We start from the raw sequence: 13,327 nt of genomic DNA, 5'->3' as shown, positions 1-13,327 counted from the left end.
AATACGGTCAACATGACAGCCCTGGTCTGGTGTGGTGGTAATACGGTCACAGTAACAGCCCTAGTCTGGTGTGGTGGTAATACGGTCACAGTTACAGCCAGCCCTAGTCTGGTGTGGTGGTAATATGGTCACCATGACAGCCCTAGTCTGGTGTGGTGGTAATATGGTCACAGTAACAGCCCTAGTCTGGTGTGGTGGTAATATGGTCACCATGACAGCCAGCCCTAGTCTGGTGTGGTGGTAATATGGTCACCATGACAGCCAGCCCTAGTCTGGTGTGGTGGTAATACGGTCACTGTAACAGTCCTAGTCTGTTGTGGTGGTAATATGGTCACAGTAACAGCCCTAGTCTGGTGTGGTGGTAATACGGTCACAGTAACAGCCCTAGTCTGGTGTGGTGGTAATACGGTCACCATGACAGCCCTAGTCTGGTGTGTACATACTGTACTCGATACCATCTACTGTATCTTGCCTATGCTGCTCTGTACCATCACTCATTCATATATCCTTATGTACATATTCTTTATCCCCTTACACTGTGTACAAGACAGTAGTTTTGGAATTGTTAGTTAGATTACTTGTTGGTTATTACTGCATTGTCGGAACTAGAAGCACAAGCATTTCGCTACACTCGCATTAACATCTGCTAACCATGTGTATGTGACAAATACAATTTGATTTGATTTGATTTGGTAATATGGTCGCCGTAACAGCCCTAGTCTGGTGTGGCGGTAATACGGTCACAGTAACAGCCCTAGTCTGGTGTGGCGGTAATACGGTCACAGTAACAGCCCTAGTCTGGTGTGGCGGTAATACGGTCACCATGACAGCCCTAGTCTGGTGTGGCGGTAATACGGTCACAGTAACAGCCCTAGTCTGGTGTGGCGGTAATACGGTCACCATGACAGCCCTAGTCTGGTGTGGCGGTAATACGGTCACCATGACAGCCCTAGTCTGGTGTGGCGGTAATATGGTCACTGTAACAGCCCTAGTCTGGTGTGGCGGTAATACGGTCACTGTAACAGCCCTAGTCTGGTGTGGTGGTAATACGGTCACCATGACAGCCCTAGTCTGGTGTGGCGGTAATACGGTCACCATGACAGCCCTAGTCTGGTGTGGCGGTAATACGGTCACCATGACAGCCCTAGTCTGGTGTGGCGGTAATACGGTCACCATGACAGCCCTAGTCTGGTGTGGCGGTAATACGGTCACCATGACAGCCCTACACCTGGCAGCTACAGTACTACCCGTTCAAAGGCACCTAAATATTTTGCCCATTAACCCTCTGAATGGCACACAAACCATCCATGTCTCAATTGTCTCAAGGCTTTAAAATCCTTATTTAACCTGTCTCCTCCCCTTCATCAACACTGATTAAAGTGGATTGATATCAATAAGAAAAAAATTGCTTTCACCTGGATTCACCTTCCATTAAGTAATGGAAAGAGCATGTTCCTAATGCTTTGTACACTGTGAACACACTAACATTGCAGGCCCGCAGGCGCCTACACACACGCACGCACGCACACACACACACACACACACACACACACACACACACACACACACACACACACACACACACACACACACACTCACACACACACACACACACACACACACACACACACACACACACACACACACACACCCTGAGGAATAGGTTATATTGCCACACATTCTAAAGCCAACAGGACCTTTAATGAGGAGATCTGTGGTATAGTTTGATAGATAGACCATTTTATAACACTAGATATAATCCACAGGGAATTCAGTCCGTCCCCATTGTTTCGTTATCAGGAGTTATCTGCTGTTCAGCCATCACTCATTGATTTGGCCCTCTGTGTCCTTTGTGTCCATAGAGACTGTCTGACCTATCAGAGATGAGTGCAGTAGCTGCGAGGGAAGGGTGAGAGGTCAAATTGGACGAGTGTCACGTTCCCTCTCGCTTCCCTTATCTCTGAACATGACAAGGCTACAAAAGCAGACTGTGTGTGTGTTTGTGTGTGAGTGTGTTTGTGTTTGTGTGTGGGTGTATGTTTGTGTGTGTGTGATTATGTGTGTATGTGTGTGGGTGTATGTTTGTGTGTGTGTGTGTGTGTGTGTGTGTGTGTGTGTGTGTGTGTGTGTGTGTGTGTGTGTGTGTGTGTGTGCGTGCGTGTGTGTGTGTGTTTATGTGTGTATGTGTGTGGGTGTATGTTTGTTTGTGAATGTGTGTGTGGGTGTGTGTGTGTGTGTGTGTGTGTGTGTGTGGGGGGGGGGGGGGGGGTTCTTTACTCAGCTACAAATGGATGTTTTTTTTAAGTATCTGTTTACAGTGCATTCGGAAAGTTTTCAGACCCCTTGACTTTTTCCACATTTTGTTACGTTACAGCCTTATTCTAATATGGATTAAATAGCTTTTTTTACCTCATTAATCTACACACGATACCCCATAATGACGAAGCAAAAACAGAAGGCCCTGTATCTCTGAACCAGTTCTCTTCACTGACAAGAGTAAATGACAACTGAATTACACTTAACTGTTTAAACTGTAGTTGACTGGTTATCCAACCCAGGTCATCAGTAAAACTCAAGACCATGTTAGTTCACTGAGCTAAAGCCTTTAAGTCTTTAAGGATACTACCAGTGGCCTAACTTCATCCCTCAGTGGTTTGAAGGCCTTCGCAATAGAGCCTATTCCAGCTTCATCTTAGGCAGGGGGACCCGCTCCATTGGAGCAGCTGATAGGCTTCTCAACGCCCATTCACACGGCCAATCACTAGTCACGGATGGGTTAGGATCCATATGTCTGGTGCCCTCCCATTAGAGATAAAAACGCATGCATGCTTACACACACAAACACGCAAGTACACACAAACACAAACACTCCTACACACACACACACACACACACACACACACACACACACACACACACACACACACACACACACACACACACACACACACACACACACACACACACACACACATAGGCAAGTACACACAAACCCACATGCACGCTTACACACACAAACACACACAAGTGTACACACACACATTCAAAGCCTTGGCAAAGGTCCTCCAGTCTTGATGTAAACTCAAAAGTAGTCTTTCGGGGATATCTCCTTGGCTAGCCTGGCTTAGACACGCTTGCGAAAGACCTCATGCTCCACAGAAAAATTACACACAAGGATTTGGTCACAGTTCTCACCTAAGAAACATGACTGTAGCTAAACACTGCACTCTCACAGAGACTCTCACAGAGACACCACGGCCAAACAAGCTTATATCTGGCAGATAGAACAGCTTTGAAAAAGCCTGACAGTAGCGAAACACTGCACTCTCACAGAGACTCTCACAGAGACACCACGGCCAAACAAGCTTATATCTGGCAGATAGAACAGCTTTGAAAAAGCCTGACAGTAGCGAAACACTGCACTCTCACAGAGACTCTCACAGAGACACCACGGCCAAACAAGCTTATATCTGTCAGATAGAACAGCTTTGAAAAAGCCTGACAGTAGCGAAACACTGCACTCTCACAGAGACTCTCACAGAGACACCACAGCCAAACAAGCTTATATCTGGCAGATAGAACAGCTTTGAAAAAGCCTGACAGTGGCGAAACACTGCCCTCTCACAGAGACTCTCACAGAGACACCACGGCCAAACAAGCTTATATCTGGCAGATAGAACAGCTTTGAAAAAGCCTGACAGTAGCGAAACACTGACAACATAATCTGAAGAAACGAGTTGTTTTTCATATTTGACGACGAGGTGGTTTGTTCCTGGCATCACAGAGAGAAGCTCTGTAGTTTGTTTGAACACTCTCAAAGTTAGTTGAGTCTGAAAACGTGGACAATGAGGGTCTGAGAATTAAGATGGAATGCTGAAAAGGAGTGACTTGAACTCACTAAACCTGTTATCTTTTCAAATGGTTTTCTATTGTATAGCTATGTTATCTGGCTACTGAATATGCCTGGACTCAGGAAACATGAAACTATTGGAAAGTCATCACAGTCTTCTGGAATGTAGAAGTGTCAGTGTGTTATGTGTGCGTGAGTGCGAGCGTCCGTACCCTTATCCTACTCCTCCTCTGTTCCTCTGGTGATGTAGAGGTTAACCCAGGCCCTGCAGCCCCCAGCAGCACTCCCATTCCCCAGGCACTCTCATTTGTTGACTTTTGTTGATTTTGAACGAGGGAAACCGGTGGATTACTGAATCAAGCGCGCCAACTAAACTGATTTTTTGGAATATAAAGAAGGACGTTATCAAACAAAAGGACCATTTTTTTATGTAGCTGGGACCCTTTGGATTGCAAACAGAGGAAGATCTTCAAAGGTAAGTGATTTATTTTATCGCTATTTGTGACTTTCTAAACCCCTCTGCTTGTTTGGAAAATGATTAATGCTTTTGTATGCGGGGCGCTGTCCTCAGATAATCACATAGTTTGCATGGTAAAGCCTTTTTGAAATCTGACAAAGAGGCTGGATTAACAAGAAGTTAAGCTTTTAAATGATGTAGGACACTTGTATTTTCATGAATGTTTACGATTTTGTATTTTGAATTTGGCGCGCTCCGATTTCACCAGGTGTTGTCAAATTTGGGCCCGCTAGAGGGGTTTATGCAGTAAGAGGTTAACAAACCTTCAAACAAGCTTCAATGCCACACTACACTCCTTCCATGGCCTGCAACTGCTTTTAAATGCTAGTAAAACTAAATGCATGCTCTTCAACCAATTGCTTCCCGCACCCGCCCACCTGACTAGCATCAATTATCTGGACGGTTCTGACTTGTATATGTGGACAACTACAAATACCTAGGTGTCTGGTTAGACTCTCCAGCCAGACTCACATTAAGCATCTCCAATCCAAAATTAAATCTAGAATCAGCTTCCTATTTTGCAACAAAGCCTCCTTTAGTCCATCTGCCAATCATACCCTCGTAAAACTGACTATCCTACCGACCCTTGGCTTCGGCGATGTCATTCACAAAATAGCCTCCAATACTCTACTCAGGAAACTGGATGCAGTCTATCACAGTGTCACCAAAGCCCCATATACTACCCACCACTGTTACCTGTATGCTCTCGTTGGCTGGCCCTCACTACATATTCGTCGCCAAACCCACTGGCTCCAGGTCATCTATAAGTCTTTACTAGATAAAGCCCCGCTTTATCTCAGCTCACTGGTCACCATAGCAACACCCATCAGTAGCACGCGCTCCAGCAGGTATATTTCACTGGTCATCCCCAAAGTCAACACTTACTTTGTCCGCCTTTCCTTCCAGTTCTCTGCTGCCAATGACTGGAACGAACTGCAAAAATCACTGAAGCTGAAGTCTTATATCTAACTCTCTAACTTTAAGCATCAGCTGTCAGAGCAGCTTACCGATCACTGTACCTGTACACAGACAATCTGTAAATAGCACATATAACTATCTCATCCCCATTTTGTAATTTACCTTCTTGCTCTTTTGCACCCCAGTATCTCTACTTGCACATCATCATCTGCATATTCATCACTCCAGTGTTAATGCTAAATTGTAATTATTTCACCTCTAGGGCCTATTTATTGTCTACCTCCCTACTCTTCTACATTTGCACACGCTGTACATAGATTTTTCTACTGTGTTATTTACTGTACGTTTGTTTACGTGTAACTCTGTGTTGTTGTTTTTGTTGCACTGCTTTGCTTTGCTTTATCTTGGCCAGGTCAAAGTTGAAATTCAGGACATGTTCTCAACTAGCCTACCTGGTTAAATATAGGTGAAATATATCTATACATTTTTTTTAATGTACCTGTGACCAGTTCTCTTATCTCCACGTCTCCAGTCTTGCGTAGCAGGCGGACCAGGGCAGGTATGCCCCCACAGTTCTTCAGGGTGATCTTGTTGTCGTCGTTGGCCTTGCCGTAGACCAGGTTCCTCAGGGCTCCACAGGCACTGCGGTGAACCTCGCTCATACGGTGGTCCAACAAGTCTACCAGCAGCTGGATCCCACCTTGACGACGAATCTGACAGAGAGATGGAGAGAAAGAAATTGCTGAGAAAAGGGTGAGTAACGTTGCCTGAGATTTTAAAGACGTGTTGGCTCTACCAAGAAAACGCGTTGGCTTTAGCTCAGTGGCCATTTAAAAAAAAACTATTTTAGTGGATGCTCTTATCCAGAGCAACTTACAGGAACAATTAAGGTTAAGTGCCTTGCACAAGGGCACATCAGATTTTTTCACCTGCTTGACTCGGGAACTTGAATCAGCGACCTTTCAGTTACTGGCTCAAAGCTCTTTACCTCTAGGCTAATACAATGTTGAGGCACAAAGCTGGGTGACTTTGAGGAAAAATCGTTTGGGGTAGAAAATAGCAGCATACCTATTAAATCAGTCTGTACTGTAAATGACATCTCTAAATGTACAGTACAATGTAGTCATGTACACTAAGTGATTTCCTGGGACATGAGACAAAACAGTTTCAAGTTTCAGCTGTTGGTCCAGTAGCCTGGCCTTCCAGGTGTTACAATAACCAGGTTTCCACCAACATTTTTTACGCGAGTAAAGCACATGCCGGATACAAAATGTCACGGCTGGTCTGATGGAAACAGCAAATTTGTCGGTAAACTTTACAAAACAAAATATGTTGGGATCTTTTTGTGTCTGTAAAATTAATGATGAAAGAAATGGCGGTGGAAACGCTTTTATGAGCAAATATTGATATAACAACTATTTAATGGAAGTGAACTTGGAGTCACCCGATGAGATGTTGTGTGGTCCTCCCACCATGACTTGAGAAACCGTGCAGTTTATTGCTGGGTGGTGAAAGTGCACAGTGATGAGCTTGATTCTTCTTTCCAATAAATATCAGTTTTTTATTCTGGTGACATGATGATCGATGCTTGGCTTCCTTTTGACAAGTAAAAATAATCTCACTTGTCCATAATCACCTCATTATATAGGCTATACCTGCACTCTGTCTGCCAGCTGTTGGCTAGAATGCACATACCAATACCAGAGTGGGCACATTCACATTCACTATATAACACAATGTTATTTTCTGACAAAACCATCAGTAGAGTTGAAAATGTGATGGAAATGTGTCTTATTTATCGGTACAAGAGAATTTACCAACAACAAATATTTTTATGTTCACTATGTCGTCACATATAGCCTTTTTGATGGAAACACATTTCTGGTGGAAAATACACATATTGTTTTTATGCTGATTTTAAAATGTTCAGATGAAAGACTTTCACCAATTGGAAACCTAGCTAATCATAACCTTCACCTGCTGGTGTTCCAGACATAGCCACTGTTTCACTACAGGGACCTTCTAGTACCCTCAGGCGACCAATGAGTAGAGAGAAAGGAGGGTTCCAAACAATCATCAGGGAGTTCTAATGATCATAGAACTCTGCAGAGGTCCACAGGAGGTCATTAACAACCAACTGGTGAATATTTGGTTGCTGTGTGTATGTGTGTGATGCAAATGTGTGTGTGAGTGTGTGTGTGTGTATGTGCGTGTGCGAGGGTGTGTGTCAGATCCTAGAGGCCCTGCAAGACATTCATTTATAAATAGTATTCCTATTTCCTGCTATAAAGAGCTGCTGGCCCAGATCACAATTTACTTTATCCTGTAAGACTTAGCTCTGTGTTTGACCTCAACCTTCTACACACAAACCTTAGATAGCATCACCACACAGAGGGAGAGAGGGTGAGGGAGAGAGTGAGCGAGCGAGAGAGATAAGGTAGAAAGGGGAAAAGGGAGAAAGGGTGTGATTAAGAGGGGAGTACGAGAGATAGGGTGAAGTAGAGGGATTGCAAAACGGAAGAGAAGGGGAGAGAGAGAGAGAGAGGGGGAGAGGGGTAGAGAGAGAGAGAGAGAGGGGGAGAGGGGTAGAGGGGTAGAGAGAGAGAGAGGGGGAGAGGGGTAGAGAGAGAGAGAGAGAGAGAGAGAGGGGGAGAGGGGTAGAGAGAGAGAGAGAGAGAGAGAGAGAGAGACATGGAGAAAGAGGTAGAGAGAGATAAAGAGGTAGAGGTAGAGAGAGAGAGAGAGATAGAGTTAGATATATATATATATATAGAGAGAGAGAGACATAGAGAAAGAGGTAGAGAGAGAGATAAAGAGGTAGAGAGGTAGAGAGGTAGAGAGAGAGATAGAGTTAGATATAGATATATCTGTATATATATATATATAGAGAGAGAGAGAGACATAGAGAGAGAGGTAGAGAGAGAGATAAAGAGGTAGAGAGGTAGAGAGAGAGAGAGAGAGAGAGATAGAGTTAGATATAGATATATCTATATATATATAGATAGGGCAGACAGGGAGAGAGAGAGAGAGATATAGAGTTAGATATAGATATATATATAGAGAGAGATATAGAGGTATATATATATATATATATATATATATATATATATATATAGAGAGAGAGAGAGAGGTAGATATATATATATATATATATATATATATAGAGAGAGAGAGAGAGAGAGAGAGAGAGAGAGAGAGAGAGGGCGAACAGGGAAAGGTTAGGAAAGCTGTTTGATGACACTGCAGAAGTTTATCTCTCCAAATAAATGTCAGTAATCTGTTCAATTAAACCGGATGAACCCTGAACTGAATACTAAACAGCCCACACACCCTGATACTCTAAAACACTTCTGCTCCACCACCAGTGATGTTTCGTCACTGGCCTACACACAAAATCCCATCATGTCAAAGTGGAATTTAGTTTTTAGATTTGTTTTTACAAATGACTTAACTAAAAGCTGAAATGTCTTGAGCGACATTATTAAGTATTCAACCCCTTTGTTATGGTTAGGGTTAGGTAAATAAATAAATGAGTTCAGGAGTAAAAATGTGCTTAACAAAATCACATAATAAGATGCATGGACTTATGCACTCTGTGTGCCATAATAGTGGTAAATATAATTTTTTTACACAAACAATTATGTGTAAGGTCAGTCGAGAAGTACAATTCAAGCACAGATTCAATCACAAAGACCAGGTAGGTTTTCCAATGCCTCGCTAAGAAGGGTACCTATTGGTAGATAGCTGAAATAAAAAGCAGACACTGAATATCCCTTTGAGCATGGTGAAGTTATCCATTACGCTTCGGACGGTGTATCAATACACCCAGTCACTATAAAGATACAGGCATCTTTCCTAACTCAGTCGCCAGAGAGGAAGGAAACCACTCAGCAATTTCACCATGAGGCCAATGGTGATATTAAAACAGTTACAGAGTTTAAAGGCTGTGATAGTAGAAAACTGAGAATGAATCAACAACATTGTAGTTACTCCACAATACCTATCTATATGACCGAGTGAAAAGAAGGAAGCCTGTACAGAAAACATTCATGCTGTTAGCAATAAGGCACTAAAGTAATAGTGAAAAACATTTGGTAAAGAAATTAATGTTTTGTCCTCAATATAATGCATTTTGTCTGGGGCAAATCCAACAATACGTCACTGAGTACCACTCTTCACATTTTCAAGGATGGTGGTGGCTGCATCATGTTATGGGTATGCTTGTCATTGGCAAACACTCAGGAGTTATTTAGGATAAAAAGAAACGGAATAGAGCTAAGCAAAATTTTAAAGGAAAACCTGTTTCAGTCTGCTTTCCAACAGAAATTGGGAGATAAATTCCCCTTTCAGCAGTGACAATAATGGGAATGAACACAGCATGGCGCTAACAGAGATGGTCGCCTCGCTTCACGTTCTTAGGAAACTATGGAGTGTTTTGTTTTTTGATGTATTATTTCTTACATTGTTACCCCAGGAAATGTTCAGTCTTATTACATACATACTTTCCAACATTACAACTAGGAATACAACTTTCCCAAAGCAGATCCTCTCTTCTCTTCAGACCACCACACAGGACAATGGATCTAATCCCAGCAGCTGACTGAAAACAATGGCGACGCAGAAGGGGCAGACGGAGCGGTCTTCTGGTCAAGCTTTGTAAAAGGGCACATTGCTCACAGCTCCCGAGTATACTACTCGCCAAGGTCCAGTCTTTTGACAACAAGGTAGATGAAATTCGAGCAGTGGTTGCCTTCCAAAGAGACATCAGAGATTGTAACATTCTCTGTTTCACAGAAGCATGGCTTTCTCGGGATACGTTGTCAGAATCAGTCCAGCCACCGTGCTTCTCCATGCTTCACGATGACAGAGATAAACACCTCTCTAGGAAGAGGAAGGGCGGGGGTGTATGCTTTATGATTAACAACTCATGGAGCGATCATAACAACACACAGGAACTCAAGTCCTTCTGCTCACCCGATCTAGAATTCCTTAAAATCAAATGCCGGCCATTCTACCTACAAAGAGAATTCTCGTCAGTTATAGTTATACCCCCCCCCCCCCCCCCCCGCGCGCTCAAGCGAACACCAAGATGGCCCTCAAGGTACTTCACTCGACTCTATGTAAACTGGAAACTATATACCCGGAGGCTGCATTTATTGTAGCAGGGGATTTTAAAATACATTTGAGATCAATGTTACCTAGATTTTAGCAGCATATTGATTACACAACAAGTAGGGCTAATACTCTCGACCACTGCTACTCTAACTTCCGCCATGCACACAAAGTCCTCCCCCATCCTCCATTCGGCAAATCCGACCACGACCCCAACGTGCTCATCCCGGCTTATAGACGGAAACTCAAACAGGATGTACCAGTGACGTGAACCATTCAACGCTGGTCTGACAGTCAGCCTCAGAGAACGACATTGATCTATACGCTGACTCGGTGAGTATGTTTATAAATAAGTGCATCGGCGATGTCGTACCCACTGTGACTATTAAAACCCACCCTAACTAGAAACCGTGGATGGATGGCGGCATTCGCGAAAAACTGAAAGCGCAATCCACCGCATATAACCATGGAAAGAGGTCTGGTGATATGGCTCAATATAAACAGTGTAGTTATTCCCTCCGCAAGGCAATCAAACAAGCAAAATGCCGGCACAGGGACAAGGTGGTGTCGCAATTCAAAGGCTCAGACACAAGATGTATGTGGCAGGGTCTACAGGAAATCACGGACTACAAAAACAAAAACAGCAATGTCACGGATACCGATATCATGCTTTCAGACAAACTAAACGCCTTCTTTGCCCGCTTTGAGAATAATACAGTGCCACCGTCGTGGCTCGCTAACAAAGACTGTTCCCCCCCTTTCCTTCTCAGTGGCAGACATGAGTAAAACATTTAAACATGTTAACCCTTGCAGGGCTGCTGGCCCAGACGGCATCCCTAGCCACGTCCTCAGAGCATGCACAGACCAGATGGCTGGTGTGTTTATGGACATATTCAATCGCTCCCTATCCCAGTCTGCTGTCCTCATATGCTTCAAGATGGATTGTTCCTGTACCCAAGAAGGCAAAGATATCTTAACTAAATGATTACCGCCCCATAGAACTCACTTCTGTCATCATGAAGTGCTATGAGAGGCTAGTCAAGGATCATATCACCGCCACCTTACCGGCAACCCTAGACGCACTACAGTTTGCATACCGCGCCCCAACTGGTCCACAGATGATGCAATCGACATTGGTCTCAACCCCTCCCTGTGCAACTGGGTCCTGGACTTTCTGACGGGCCACCCCCTGGTGGTGAAGGTAGGAAACAACATCTCCATGTCACTGACCCTCAACACTGGGGCCCCACAAGGGTGTGTGCTCAGCCCTCTCCTGTACTCCCTGTTCACCCACGACTGCATGGCCATGCACACCTCCAACTCAATCATCAAGTTTGCAGACGACACAACAGTAGTGATCACCAACAACGACGAGACAGCCTATAGGGAGGAGGTGAGGGCAATCAGAGTGTGGTGTCAGGAAAAAACAACCTCTCACTCAACGTCAACAAAACAAAGGAGATGATCGTTGACATCAGGAAACAGCAGAGGGAGCACCCCCCATCCACATCGAAGGGCCAGCAGAGGAGAAGGTGGAAGTGGAAAGTTTTAAGTTCCTGGGCATACACATCACAGACAAACTGAAATGGTCCACAGACACAGTGTGGTGAAGAGGGCGCAACAGTGCCTCTTTAACCTCAGGAGTCTGAAGATATTTGGCTTGTCACCCAAAACCAAACATTTACAGATGCACAATCGAGAGCATCCTGTCAGGCTGTATCACAGCCTAGTATGGCAACTGCACCATCCTCAACCACAAGGCTCTCCAGAGGGTGGTGCAGTCTGCACAACGCATCACCGGGGGCAAACTACCTGCCCTCCATGACACTTACAGCACCTGATGTCACAGGAAGGCCAAAAGGATAATCAAGGACAACAACCACCCGAGCCACTGCCTGTTCACCCCGCTATCATCCAAATGGCAAGGTCAGTACAGGTGCATCAAAGCTGGGATCGAGAGATTGAGAAACAGCTTCTATCTCAAGGCCATCAGACTGCTTAATAGCCATCACTAACTCAGAGAGGCTGCTGCCTACATTGAGACCCCATCACTGGCCACTTCAATGAATGGATCACTAGTCACTTCAAACAATACCACTTTAAATAATGCTACTTTAATAATGTTTACATATCTTACATTACTCATATCACATGTATATACTGTATTTTATACTATCTACTGCACCTTGCCTATGCCGCTCGGCCATCGCTCATCCATATATTTATATGTACATATTCTCATTCACCCCTTTAGATTTGTGTGTGTTAGGTAGTTGATGGGAATTGTTAGATTATTTTTTAGATATTACTGCACTGTTGGAACTAGAAGCACAAGCATTTCGCTACACTCACATTAACATCTGCTAACCATGTGTATGTGACAATAACCTAAAACACAAGGCTAAATCTACACTGGAGTTGCTTCGCAAGAAGACAGTGAATGTTCCTGAGTGGCCGAGTTACAGTTGTGACTTTAATTGGTTTGAAAATCTATGTCAAGACATGATAATGGCTGTCTAGCAATGATCAACAACCAATTTGACAGAGCTGGAAGGATTTTTTAAAAGAATAATGAGAAAATATAATATATTTCTCATTATTTTAAAGAATAATGAGAAAAGCTCTATAGGCTTAACTCTAGCTGTAAAGGTGATTCTAACATGTATTAACTAAGGGGCTTGTATACTAATCTAATCAAAACATACTAGTGGTTTATTTTTCATTAAGCAACTTCTATCTTAGAATATCTCTTCCACTTTGCCATTACAGAGTATTGTGTGTAGATTGTTGACAAAAAAAAAGACAATTTAAATAGATTTCAATCCAACTTTGTAACTTGGGTGCGTGCATGTGTGTGTGTCTGTGCTTACATGCACAAACAGACTGCCAGAAAAAAAATCAATATCGTTTTGTTTATATAAATATATATA

The 13,327-nt window shown here is 43.6% G+C and overlaps 1 protein-coding gene across 1 annotated transcript in view; it reads right to left on the bottom strand.

Annotated features, from left to right (window-relative positions):
- LOC110490910 (catenin delta-2-like) overlaps positions 1–13,327 on the bottom strand; it is a 190,731-nt gene that overhangs the window by 170,201 nt on the left and 7,203 nt on the right. Inside the window, exon 2 of the mRNA XM_036945607.1 lies at positions 5,785–5,998. Within this exon, the coding sequence (XP_036801502.1) occupies positions 5,785–5,998 (214 nt within the window). The remainder of the gene's footprint in view (positions 1–5,784; positions 5,999–13,327) is intronic.

The sequence above is a fragment of the Oncorhynchus mykiss genome, chromosome 15 (assembly GCF_013265735.2).
Source record: "Oncorhynchus mykiss isolate Arlee chromosome 15, USDA_OmykA_1.1, whole genome shotgun sequence".
NCBI lineage: Eukaryota > Metazoa > Chordata > Actinopteri > Salmoniformes > Salmonidae > Oncorhynchus > Oncorhynchus mykiss.
This window is presented reverse-complemented; position numbering and strand designations above follow the sequence as displayed.